The sequence below is a fragment of the Pinus tabuliformis genome, chromosome 8 (assembly GCF_031772625.1).
Source record: "Pinus tabuliformis cultivar Carrire ecotype Pingquan chromosome 8, CPIR1, whole genome shotgun sequence".
Classification (NCBI taxonomy): Eukaryota; Viridiplantae; Streptophyta; class Pinopsida; order Pinales; family Pinaceae; genus Pinus; species Pinus tabuliformis.
Genome location: NC_142294.1, coordinates 505,796,904 through 505,811,165, shown reverse-complemented (window position 1 = coordinate 505,811,165; position 14,262 = coordinate 505,796,904). Strand labels below are relative to the sequence as shown.

Below are 14,262 nucleotides of genomic sequence, written 5' to 3'. Positions count from 1 at the left end.
TGAGTCATGTGTTGTGTCCACCTTTGCATCTTATTTTGTGTCTAATGGTACATTCAATTTAGAGCCATTTTTTACGTCTACTTTTGTATTTGTTTTTACACCAAGTTTTGCATCCAATTTTAAGTTATTTTATGCCCCTTTTTGCACCATTTTTTTGTGTCTACTTGTGTCCCATGTTGCACCATTATTTACACCGACTTTTTCATCCAATTTTGCATTTTTTTGGTGTCTAGTTTTACATCGTTTTCACCATCCAAATTTGCATCTTTTTTGCCTCATTTTGTGTCCACATTTGCATATAATTTTGTGTCTGAGTTCGAGCCTAAATTTGCATGTCATTAGGAATCATTTTTTACATCCAATATGGCATCCTTGGTTTCACCTTTTTTCAGCCCCATTTTGCATCTTGTTTTATGTCTTTTCTTACATCTTTTTTTTTTCCTTTTTTTGCACCCAAGTTTGCATCCCAAATTTACACCATTATTTGCATCATCATTTGGCATATTAATTTGTAACATTTTTTGCTTCTTTTTAACGCTCAACTTTGCATCTTATTTTACATCTAGTTGTTGTCTTTTTTTGCATCTAATTTGGTGCCCATTTATGTGTCCTTGTTTTTGCCCAATTTGATATCCTTTTGTATGCCATGTTTTGTTCCCTTCTTTGTGTCAACTATTGCACAATTTTTCACTTCTAATTTAAAACACTTTGTAAGTCAATTGTTTGCATTTTGTATTAATTCCTAGTTTAACATCCAATTTTGCATCCATGGTTACATCTGCATTTGACTTCTTATATAGAGTATATTTTTCTTTACATATATGACCCCCTTTATAGATTCATAGTGAAATATATGATAGTTTCTAAATATCATTAAAGCAGATATCACAATTCAAAATCATTTGTAAAGAAATTTAAGAGAAATTGACAACATCCATCCAAAAAAATAACAATGTGTCATTAACAATTTTCAAAACATGTATAAAATAGCAACATAATACTAATAAAATCAGTATTATTTTTAATCAAAACAAGTAAAATTCAAATATGATTAACAAATCAAAATATTTCATGAATATCGTTATTCTACGATAAATTAACAACATACATAAATCAAACTCATCGTATGATTACAAAATCAAAATGTCTCATTGATATAGGGTAAATTCACAACACCCATCTAAACATAACAATGTCATTCTACACAATAATTTCTTCATAAAAAACAATGCATGTGCATGCCTAGCTACCACCACCAAGATCATCCTCATGATCATCTTGACCATCCTCATTACTCTGATCCACATCATCACCAACACCGGAACTATCATCATCATCTCCTCCTTCACCACCATCATCCTCATCCTCATCCTCATCATCTCCTGATATATGTTGAACATAATTTGGATCATCGTCTTGGCAATCATTACCTATAGCATTCTGACAAAAAAAATCAACATTACATGTTAGTATTAATTACATAACACAACGCATGTTTTTGTTATACAATGTTAACCATAAAATGAGGTAAGATATAATATCTAATAGTACTAAAAAATAAAATGAAAATATGGTTTAAAAGTATATTGGAAATCCAACTAAAATTACATACCATAGAGTCCATCCAAACAACAAATTCAACCCATCTCTTTTGCTGCAGCACCTCCTTTTCCAAATGATTTGGAGGTCTTCCATATTTTAGTTCCTATCAATCAGTAAATAGGGAGAAATTAGATAACAATGACTTTCTTCTAGTACAAAATTTATTAAAAAAATATCACATGTTTAATATACTTACAAAGGTTGTTATCAGTGCTTTTAAACCTTTCTGGCCACTACGATGAGTGACTTTTGTCTTGGTTAACCTCGCCTTGGATGCCTTGTCCTTAAACATAAACCAATTCAATTTATTTTCACACAAATACATGTCTAAGATACTTATAAGTATTAATACATTCTAAATAATGTTTAATGAAAAATTCAATACCTGAATGCTCTCATTGCCGGCTTTTCTTTGTGCATCCAACTTCTCATATGATTTTACAAGTTCTTTCCATACTTTAAAAGGTATGTCAATAGGTCTTTGTTTCAGTCTTTGATCTTGAGGCATTTTTTTTAATTTTTCTTGTTTGGTTAAAAATTTTGGTTAAAAAAACCGAACAAGTAATTCACATCAATGGCATGGGGACTCTATGGATATGTGTAAAAAAATGGCTATAAAGAAAACATCCAAAAAACATATGAGCTCTCCCTTTGATGGTCACTTGGGGCATATGGCTGGAAAGGAACAACTCCATTTTTGAAAATCAAGGACAATCCTTTCTCAAAGTCCTTCCTAATATTTGCTCCAAATGTCTTAAAATGAAAAACAAAATTCAAACGTCATCCTTAAACATCTCCCTTAAATATAACGTTGGACCATAAATTCTTCATTTTTATTGTTATCGGCTCTGGAATGATTTTTCTATATGCAATTATATAATGAAATATGTGTGCACTAATGAAAAAACATTGAGTTTCATTTTTCATATTCACAAACAATGAAAAAAGAATCACACGTAACTAGCATCATTTTGGAAATTTTATATTTATTAAAAATCTTTAACATGTTTTCCTCCCATATCTCATAAAAAGGTGTGAAATTTTTTATATACTCTCCAATAAGCACTACAACAAAACCAGCGATTTGGAGGTTTTACACTAAGTTTTTCAACATCGAGCTTACTAGGGCTTGCACCACCGGGGTTATTAGTAAGAATCTCATGAGGTTTGCATAGCCATGATTATTAGAATCAAAATAGTAAGATTTGCACTAAAAAACAGTTCATAGTGCTTTCCTGCTGGGGAGAAAATCACAAGTTCAACTTCTGTAGTGCAGAGCACCGAGAGCTCGTAAGCTTTCTTCAGCAATCCACCTACGTTTGGAAAATGTAGCCTACCTTCTGGCAATGTTCTCAATCCTCTTCCTCTGCATCTTTCCCCTCACTATTCTTGTATGTCCTCTTTCGCTTTTCCCTCCAAACAAACCCTCTCAAATTGAGAAAGCAGAACAACTCACTCGATGAGAATCCGAATCCAATTATCGCTTCTAACAATAACCCAATACGATACCAGAAGTGATTACACAAAACCTCATTGACTCTTCATTTGTTTGGAAAAGAGCCAAGCATAAACTTATGACGAGGGTTTCCGTCTCAAGTCTGGCTCGCAGGACGTCGCTTAGTCAATTGCGAGAAAAGTTTTCCACCTGCCTGTCACATATGGTTTGTCACACTATATATTAAAATAAGGTTGATCATACTAACAATAAGGTTGTATAGTGTAAAAGGAGGGCTCTCCTGACTGCATTTGGTTGGTTTATAGAAAAGATTGCTGGAATGTGTAATGTGAATGCTCTACTAACTGTTTTTTAAGCATTTGGAAGTATTAAAACCCCCTAGGATAATTAATGTAAGACCTGTTAATTAATGTGTAAAGATGGCTATTGTCCTTGGGCTACCTTAGTTATTCGTGTTTAGTGATCTGTGGTATTATGACTCCTCAAGTCACTATTAAACCATGAGAACCATGCCCAAGCAGACTAGTGTGACATTGTGGATGCGAACCAAAACTAGACTCCTATAACCTCCTTTTTCATCCTTTAAATTGCAGAATTAACTGACTGTTCTAGTAATCGTTCTTGAGCACTTGAAGATGTGCACCCTAAATAATAAGAATAATACCTTGTAACATATGAATAGTCCATCCTGTGCATGTAGGATATGCACATGAGGTCCAATAAAATCACTAACCAGAATACCAGGTGTTATTAAAGCCTCTACAGGTTGATATATATGAATGTTACAGTGTGCAGGAGTATGATTCAATTCCATACGAAAATACAAAACATCTGATAGGATTTCCTTATACCTCATAGGAAAACAACCATTTTCCCTTCTATAGATGAGCAGAATAAGTGCTTGGTTCTCTACACTAAATAAAGACAAAGTATAGTACTTATTGCTGACAAAATAGGATTTAAATCGCGGTTCAATTGCTTGACATTCAGCTGGTCACAGAATTGTAGAGTGCATAATCATAAGTGATGTTGCGAGCCTCATTGCTCAAAGTCTAAGGGTCTTGCGAGCCATAATCACAGCCATGTATGGAATATCTTGTGATTATGGCATTTTATGAGGTCAATTCTTGTGAAGACATTTCAGTTTATAATAAATTTTGAACCTCAACAGAGTTTTGGCAAGACCTGGCTGAGCTAGGAAATCAACAACACAGCTGATATGAATGACATAATCTAGCCTCAAGAGGGAGCCTCTTTTGTTTCATCACTCTAACAATCTATGAAGTGGTGGAAAGCATAACAACTTCCCCTTGAATATGACACCTAAACTGAGTACAAATCCTAAATGATGCAGCCTTTGGTGCATGTCTCTCAAAGTATCGATATTTCAAATATTGAAAGCTCTTGTGCCCATTTGATATGCATTCGATTGCAGTTCCCCTGAAGAAAGAATCTTATAAAGGTGAGGCCATGGCCAATATGTTAGCCATATCCATTGGAGTTTCCATTGCTTGACAACTTTAGTGTGATCAATCCCACCATGATTCACATGGGCTTCTACTCAACACTGGCTGTTGCTATTGTAAGAGTCTTCAAGCTCGTTGAACCCATAGTATTGATAAGTGTATTCTTTGGGTCTCTGGTTTTCAAATTCTGCCTATGTTTTCCTCTCAGTATCATTATTTCAAATGCTGAAAGCTCTAATTCCCATTGTTGTGTATTTGATTGTGGTTTCCCTGAATAAAGAAGCTTATAAAGGTGAGCCCGAGGCCAATATGTTGGCCATATCCATTGGAGTTACTATTTCAGCTTATGGGGAGGCCAAGATGAATGCATGGGAGGTGATTCTCCAGTTAAGTGCAGTTGCATGTGAGACTACCCAATTGATTCTCATACAAATTCCACGAACATCAAAAGGGATTAAGTTGAATCCCATCACATCTTTGTTGCTCCTTGTTGCCTTGTTTTTCTCAGCACCCCCTGGGCCTTAGTAGAATACCCATTTCTGATAATCAGGGTCTCTTCCTTTGATTTGGATTACATGACATTTCTGCTTGTGCCTTGGCTCTTAATCTTGCAGTGTTTATTCTGATAGGAAAGACTTCAGCCTTGACTATGAATGTTGCTGGTCTTGTCAAGGACTGGCTGCTCATAACATAATCTTTGTCTGTAATAAATGAAAAGGTTACAGTCATAAACTTGAGTGGGTGTGGACTGGCTTTTCTGGCTGTCTGTTACTATAATCATTTGAAACTTCAAGCTCTCAAGTCCAATGACAACCAACCAACGTACCTCAGCAGTGCAGCTGATGCCAATGATGAAGGAGAAGGTTTGATAATGACGAGTGGGAGATTCTCAATCAGAGATTCAGAACCAGTAGAGAAAAATCAAACTCAAGCTTTAGGATTAGGTATTTAGATCATTAATATTGTCTTGTGCTAGAGATTACTGTTCTTGGATTGGCTCCTCTATGCCCAGATCTATTTGCAGGGAATAGGCCAGTCATTCACAGTGAAGAAGATAAAGACAAGATTAGTGTATAATGATGGACAGGATGGTGCCATGGTGCCAACCTAAATTCCAAGTAAGGAGACATCTGTTCATCAATTTGTCAAGAAGCATGGCCTACAATTCAATTGCTCTAAGCCTATCACTTCTTCCACCTGTCAAATAAATTGTTTCCTGTTTGTTTAGTTGACTATGGTTCTAATAAATATACTATTGTTTGATGTAAAAAGACAAAACAAAACAAAAAATATGGAAAGTTGTGACCCCATTTTCTAACTACAAATTGAAATCGGATTACCATAGTGACCACCTCTGCTTATTGGAATCAAAAAGGGGGTGGGTTATGCACAATCCTCCGTATCATTTTCTATTACCAGAGATAATTAAAGCCGCCCTAAACTCAAGTCTTAACTATGCTGATAGGGTGTTTGGGGAGGGGGATCCCTTACCAACCCACTATAATCTGCACAAAAGCATCCTAAGAACATATGCAAAATGCTCTCCTATCATCTAATGTCCAAGCAAGGAAACTCTTGAAAATATTATCTCTGCTCTGCTAAATGTAGGGCTAGTCTAATAGGTGGAAGGTGCCATACTCTGGATCAGTCTGGAGCTGGTTTACCCCTAATGGGTGGAAGGTGCCATACTCTGGATCAGTCTGGAGCTGGTTTACCCCTAATGGGTGGAAGGTGCCATACTCTGGATCTGTCTGGAGCTGGTTTACCCCTAATGGGTAGAAGGTGCCATACTTTGGATCTGCAAAGTATCTGTCTGGAGCTGGTCCATAACTCGCTCTGATTATGTATGGCCTAGTCTAATAGGTGGAAGGTGTCATACTCTGGATCAGTCTGGAGCTGATTTACCCCTAATGGGTGGAAGGCGCCATACTCTGGATCTGTCTGGAGCTGGTCCATAACTCGATCTGATTATGTATGATCTGTAACCTAATATGGCACAACCCCGAACAGGCATCAAAGATGTTGATTGACCACCAAGGCAGAAGGTTGAGGTGAGATCCCATCTAAAGTTGGAAGGAAAGAAACTATGGATAAAATCTTGGCTGCTCCTCTGAATCCAGGGTAGAATAACAGTTAGGAAGTACCCTGTGTAAATGATGAAACAACATAGAAATGCTCCCTTAGTGCTTCCAGATGTATACCAATTAATGAGCATTCAAGTGTTATTTTAAATATGAATCAAATTTGAAACAATGTCAAAATTTTCCAAAATTCAAGAGAGCAGTCCTGTAAATGAAATCAAAGTTTAGATTCCAACATACAATGGTCAAACTAGTGCCAAATAAACACATTAATGATGTTCAGATATGACATAAAGACACCAGCACCAAAGCACAAGACTATGTATGTAAAACAATGCATCCACAATAATAATAATAAAAAATAAAAATAAAAAATAGAAGATATATACTAGTTCCAAAACAAGAAAGTTTACATAACAATGATGCAAATAAACCCCAAAGTTTGATCATTCAGGACGTTAGCATGATCTCAAGAATTCTGCAGTAAAAGCTAGTACTTGAACTCCTAGTAACAGAAGATAGAACCAGTGTGATGCTAGTATTATTGAGTGGATGTTTGGGCTGTTATCAGCACTGATTTAGTTTTGGATATACCTGAGATATCAGTCATGCAAAAATTTTCAAAAAGGAAACGTTTTGACAGAGCAGAGTGTGATCTGGTTGCAGAGTAGCAAACCTTGTTCATAAATTCCAAAGGGCAGAGAGATAGGCTTGTTCATGCGTTAATGTGAGTCTTTAGAAGATGTATCAAGCTATAAAATACCAAACCCATCATGAATACTTGCAGATTAGAATAATGTGATCTCAAACTCCAGACATCGAACTTCAATAACATAGATCATTCCAATTATATTAGTCAAATTGTTCATCTTGTTTTGGCATGACTCTGTCCTTGGAGATGTTCTCTGTTGCTAGATTTATCAGAATGATTGCAAGAAAGCAATGGAAACAGGCTAAAAATTAAACTGTTTATGCAGTCAATTGTTCCATCATGAAAGTGACTTGGAAGGCGTGGATCTCATGCATTTGAATGTTATGATGAGCAATAAATGATTATTATGCCATTTGTGTGTTTTATCTCTCATAAACAGATTCAGATTTGAAAAGAATTAGATTTGTATCCCTGAACGTCAAGCAATTAGGGCAGAATTTATTCAACTTGCCAAGCAAGTTGTTCACCTTGATTTAGGGTCGACACTTCTGTAATGTGTAGATCAAGAAAATGGTGCAACACTTACCCTAAATCCTTAGTATGTGAACTTACACAGGAACTAATGGAAATTTCAAGCCTCCTGCAAACAATTCTGCCTAAGGATAACGCAAATGACAAAAAGGTAATTTGTATCAACAGGATGACCAATGTCAAATAATTTTTTTGGGGAAGATTAGAAGACAGCCAATCATGATTTTGGGAAAACTGAAAAATCCATTGCCAGTCAGAAGATGCATATATTTTTGCCTAATTAATATATACATTTTTTTTCTTTGAAAAAAAAAAAAAAAAAGTCAAATATTATGTAGAATATTATAAGAAGGAACATAGGTTATCAATAAATGGATTCCAGCTATAACTGTGAAAAAAATTATTAACCTCGGAACCATTCTGCAATCACAAGAAATTAACATAAAAGCCACTTATCCCTGCCTGATAAATAAAATAAAATAAAAAAAATTAAGAAAAATCTCATCCAAGACTTTCACAATGAACTCTGGGAGCAAGAGTAAATCAAATTGAAATTGACCAGACTCTGCTTTTTTCAATCTTAGAGGAAGTACTAAAGAATTTACAAACCGTTTCTCTGTTTTAAACATCTTATACACTCCAAGATAATTGAAAATTATTCCATTTAACCTGGGATATAGATCAGGACAGACCAATCATGTAAAATACAATAGCAGTAGATTGAATAAACCATTAACTTGGGGAGGATGAAAAGAATATTTAGTTCCACAGAATTCTATAGAAATAATAGGAAGTTCCACAAAATTGTAAAATAGAATGCATGGAATGCTAGATGACCAGTCTACAAATCACTTTTATTTAGCTTAGTTTATTTATTAGTGAAAAGCAACCTTAACTCAGCTGCAAACAGTTGTATCTTAGGCAACTACTCTCCATGGTTAGTCCAAATGGTGAATAGAATTCATACTTGCAATGTTCAGAAAGGTTCAAATCTCATGGGGATTATACTGGCCTTGACTCATGAGGACTTCTCACTCTATTCAATGAAGCAAAATAACTTGAGACAACTGCAAGCAACTAACTTGTTTCTGCCTTTCTGGAAAAAGTAATTGAACTCGAATTGTACCACCTTGCTGCAGCAAACACATAGTTAGAAAGCTATGTCGCACTGGCTTTGGGACGGGGGGTAGCAGGGATGGTGAGTAAGTTTCCGGAACCACCAGAGTGCACCCCCAAATTTTTCAGGGGACAGAAAGTTGGAGATGGCAATAATATATAAATTATTTTATATATTATAATAATAATAGTAATAGTAATCATAAATATTTAAAATTTTGAAAATAATAAAATATTAAATATAATAATAATAATATTTTTTTCTTAATTCACCACGATAAATATAAAACATTTAAATAAATAAATTCCAATTGCAAATAAGAAACACTGTGAATAAGAATTTAAATAAATTCAAAGAGAAAATTTAAATAGATCCCAAAAGCCGTCGTTGATGCCCACCCCCCTGACACTGATAAAGATTATAAATACAGTCAGGGATAAGAATTGCAGAGGAATAGCAAGTATTGACTGAGAGTATGATGCACTGGAGTCTGTGAGTGCCAGCGCTGCAGAAAGGAATTGCTGAGAACAATTTTAGAATGATATGCTGAGATGACAGGTAGGATTTAGAAAATTAGAAGCAGGTAGGATTTAGACTTCAGGCAGGTGCAGGGATGGATTTAGGTTATATATATCTATATATATAGATATAATCTTGAACTGTCAGTAGGTTCAAGGGTCAGTTGACTGTCCCAGATATTTTTGTGAGGGACGGATTGGGAATGCCCTAGAAGTTCCCATGTCTCCCATGATGCCCCCATCTATTCTGGGACATTCCCAAGCCATTTTTAAGTCCCCAAAACACTGGAATGCAGGGTACAAGGGATTTGTCATCAGGCACATGTTGACTCTCCATGCAACATAGTTGGAAAGTAAGAGAGATATGGGAGACACGAGTTGAAAAAAAAAAAATTTAAAAAAAAGAGTCTGAAGTACAAGTTAATTACAAAAATGTAGATGAAAGTAAGAATGACCAAAAATTCTTTCAGTACGAATGACCAAAAACACTCCAGTGGTATTTCATTAATGAACATAAGTTTATTATTTTGAATCCTGACTGTCTTCTCCCATATAATCAACTTCTAAAAGGTTAAAAATTCCTCTAATGTTTAGCAAACAGACAAGTTGCTGAGTCGAGAGAACAAAGGAAGGCAAGTAGCATTTGTCTCCCTCTCAACCCTGCACATCCTACCCCGCACCTAGAATGGTTTCGCTTACTGTAGAGGAGATTCTGTAGCACATAAACAAAAAACTTAAGAGCCACCCTTATTGTCTTTAGCATAAACACTCTCAATAACGAAAAAGAATTTGACTTTGTGTTTAAAATGGAAAATGCATGATGTAGAAGTAGTTTTAGATAAGCTAACTCTAGCTGCTTAGTACTTACTAGATTAGGAATGACTGCCACAGGTTATTCATGGATATAAATTTTAAGATAATGTGTTGGATAGCAAAAGGTTAGAATATGATTTTTATTAGTATATTTGTTGTACTTTGAACTGCAGCATTTTGCTTGGAACTGGATACAACTTACGCTTAATTAATTAAGATAAGCTAACTATAGCTGATTAGTAGAATGGGGACGACTTTCAGTGGTTGTTAATAGTAAATTAAAAGTTGGATGAAAAAGTGTTAGAATGAAACTTTTATAAGTTTAGGTTTGTTGTACTTTGAGCTGCAATATTTACTCAGAACTGAATAAAACTTATGCCTGATTAACAGCACATGCAACAAAATATTCAATATGAACATATAAGGGTTTAAACCAGGAATTTCAAGTAAGGAGATGTTAAAGTCCTCTCTTTTTTTGAAAGATGTAAAGCAATGAAAAATATAGCACATACTCAGAATCAACAGGGGAAACCATTATTATCCTCATTTTGTTACAAGTTGTATTTTAATAAAATCTTAATTATCCCAAAAATCAAAGCATGCAGCATGAAACGATATTGAAGACGACTGTGCTGAGATATTATCTAAACAACACTGTTGAATGAAAAGAGATTCAAACTTCCTAATGCCAATCATTTTCTGGGAATGGAACCTAAGCAACATTAAGCTAATTAAGACTCAAAATTTCTGTATTTAAATTTCATAGACAATTTAATTCCTCCAGAGCAGATGGCTTCTCATTGACTTGAAGTGTTTTGAGCTGTATTTTTCACTCAATTTAGGTTCAGCGAGTCATACGATTAGCCCTTGTCACATTCCAGCCAGAGGTCACAAGTTCAAACTGTGCAGAATCAGTAATTGCAAAAGTAAACCTCTCAACGAGCCACTCAGTTCTGCACTTCAACATGTTACAAAACACACAAAAGTTCTCGCATTATCTAGAAGCGTGATGATTCATGTTTACAGCCCTAAATTTGATCAACTTAGAAAATCGTTAACAACAAAGACTCAACGAGAACCCTTTTAACATAATTCTACAATTCATTTGAAGGTAAAGCTCAACCTACATGCATAAAACTTCAAATAACATAACAATCAACCCTCAACATAGCATGATAGCCCTTTACACATGCCAGCCAGAGGTGACGAGATCAAGCCCTGGGGTCACCGATTGCCAAAGGCAACATCTCAATGACCTAACAAGTTATGTTCTTTCCGCCACTGTGATAAAAAACTTCTAGGATTTTCTATCTAGCGACTTCGTTGATTATCTGTGAAGTTAAGACAGGCTATCCTGATATTTGAACTTTTACCCATGGAAATTAATCTTTCATTTGAAAGGAACACTTCAGTGATTATCTATGAACTTAGGATAGGCTGTCGTGATATTTTAGTTTCACACACGGCCATAGAGTTTTTCTTTTAAATGAATACCTCATTGATTATCTCTAAAGTTAGGACAGGCCATTGTGATATTGGAAGTTTTAAGCATCGAACCGCGCTTTGCTTTTAAAGAAATTGAAATGCTACGTCGGAAGTGATTGTTGTCGGGTTTACAGATCCAGTGTAAAAAACATTGGGATTAAATGTTAGAAGTCTAGGATGTAGTGATTTCATGCACTATATTTTTTTAAGTTAGGACGGGCTTAATAAACCTCTAGAATTGTCTAGATGATTAAATCATCGCCTAAATTCGATCTGCATAACTCGAATAAAACCGTTTTGGGCAAAAAAAAATGCAATTCATTTTAAGGCAAAGCTCAACTTCCATGCTTGAAACCTGAAATATCATAACCTGTCCTAACTTTACAATTTATCAAAGAAATCACTACATTCTGAACTCATCAAGAGAACTAACGCTTCGCATTTCATTTTTGAAAATCATTCGTCACAAGCTATCTCTAAAACGCAACAAGAACCTCTTTATCGCGAATTCTTTTAAAGGAAAAAGCTCAATTTTCTTGAAAATATAAATAACGCAACAGCATGCCGTAACTTGAAAAATGATCCATGAAATCGGTACCTGGGAAGCTTGAACGAGCTCGTCTAGGGAAGCCGGAGGTGGCAGCTGTTGCTGCTTCTGGCTGTGATAGACCGCGCCCAGTTTCTCTTTAACTCCATGTTTGCTGAGTGAAAACCCTCGCAGCTTCCTCAGAGAAGACTTCATTTTCGCTACAGAGATTTTATGCTTCAGAAACAAAACCTCAAATCACCGTCTTAAAATGCAGAAAACCCCCCCGTCCTGAATCTGTCCGAACTCCATTATGCAAACCTCGCAATAGCCCCTCTGAAACGGTCAAGACATTATTGAGGGTCTTGGTATGAACAGGCATGTTGAAAATGCTCTTGGGCTCTTTTCTCAAATGGAGCACAGTGGCGTGAAGCCAACCTACATCACATTCGTGGGTGTTTTGACTGCATGCAGTCATGCCACAACATCTCTGTCAAGACATTTTGTCAAACAATAGACGTGCCATTTCAATACTTGCACATTTCGAATAGAGATCTGTGAGGGAGGTATCTACAAAGATGTTGATCTCAATCTCATTTCTAATCATGTAACTATGCACACACTTACCTCGTTGAAGAGCTTCAACCTATGTACATGCTCGGAGAACACTAACCATAGTAACGGGACCCGGTACCACCTCCTCTAGCAGCATTTGATGGAAAAGCGTCAATGCCTCATAGGCATGTCCATTCTAAGAATATCCAACAATCATAGAGTTCCATGACACCAAATCTCTCTCACACATTTTGTTAAACACTTGGCGTGCGTTCTCTATACTTCCACATTTTGCATATAGAGCAAGAAGGGCGTTCCCCACAAATAGATTGCAATCCAATCCGGCTCTTATTATAAAATGATGAACCTTCATCCCCTTCAGAATAAAGGGAATAATGAGTTCATCGGGCTGTATGCCTTTCTGCCGCATTTGGTAATAGAGTAGGAGGGCTTCCTCACAGGGTCCATTCATGGCGTACCCTCTGATGGGCACATTCCATAAAACACAGTCTCGTTTAGGGGAATTTTCAAAAACCAGTCGTGCATAATTCATGCGGTCGACTTTGTATAGAGGTTTATTAGTTTGCTTAGCAAGAAAATATTTCCATGAAACCCAAATCTGAATATGTGTGTACAAGCTTGCAAATATGAAGCCACACCTTCGTAGGTATCAATAACGGTGTTTGGCTTCTGTGTCTGTTTCTGTTTGTCAGTGGTTTTTCATTTAATGGTAGTGGAAGCTACAGTTGGGCTACGACAATGGATGAGATAATTGCAAAGCCATTAAGTTAAGTAATTTGCAAAGCCATTAAGTTAAGTAATGACCTTGGCTAACCCAAATATTTAATTAGAATTTAAGCTCAAACACAACATTAGAAATGAAACCTTCACTCTAGATCTAAGGATATAGGGGTCAACATTGGATATTGGATACAAGACAAGGTGATCAAATGTATCTCTTGGACTAGCATTTTTTACAAAGGAATACAAATTTTAATGCTTATATTAACATGTATGTATAATATAATAATGAAATAGTCACTCTTTAGTTCATGGATAAAAGTGTTGGTGTGGAAGGAAATCTCGAGGGATGTGTCACTATAGTCATAAAAATTTCATTTATTGTGGCACATGGAGAACTTATTAATTGGGTGTAGCTTTAAAAATGGATAGGAGTGTTATCCTCCCCACCTAACTGCAATTCCTACAAATGACATATTTAGTGATTAATGAGTATATTGTTGTAATAATTTTGAACCCTGTGTTAAGAAATCCCTATGCAATCCAATTTAACTTATGTACCATCCTCAAAATGAGGAGAAGTCATTTGTGGGTTTCCTTAGAATGTGTATTTAAAGGAAGAATGTGTACTTTGTCGATATGTTGAAAGGTTTTACGGTCTTTGTGTTTTAGTGTACCATGTCATGTTTGGCATTGAGCGTTGGGTGTGTTGGAAGCCA

At 35.8% G+C, this 14,262-nt stretch overlaps 1 protein-coding gene across 1 annotated transcript; it reads right to left on the bottom strand.

Annotated features, from left to right (window-relative positions):
- Positions 1 to 1,034: 1,034 nt before the first annotated feature.
- Positions 1,035 to 12,813, bottom strand: LOC149236305 (uncharacterized). The gene is made up of 4 exons (XM_089461546.1): positions 12,320 to 12,813; positions 1,799 to 1,885; positions 1,613 to 1,705; positions 1,035 to 1,440 (listed from the first exon to the last, which is right to left on the bottom strand). The coding sequence occupies exons 1-4, from the start codon at positions 12,461 to 12,463 to the stop codon at positions 1,243 to 1,245; spliced, it is 522 nt and encodes a 173-aa protein (XP_089317672.1). The 5' UTR covers positions 12,464 to 12,813; the 3' UTR covers positions 1,035 to 1,242.
- Positions 12,814 to 14,262: the final 1,449 nt, after the last annotated feature.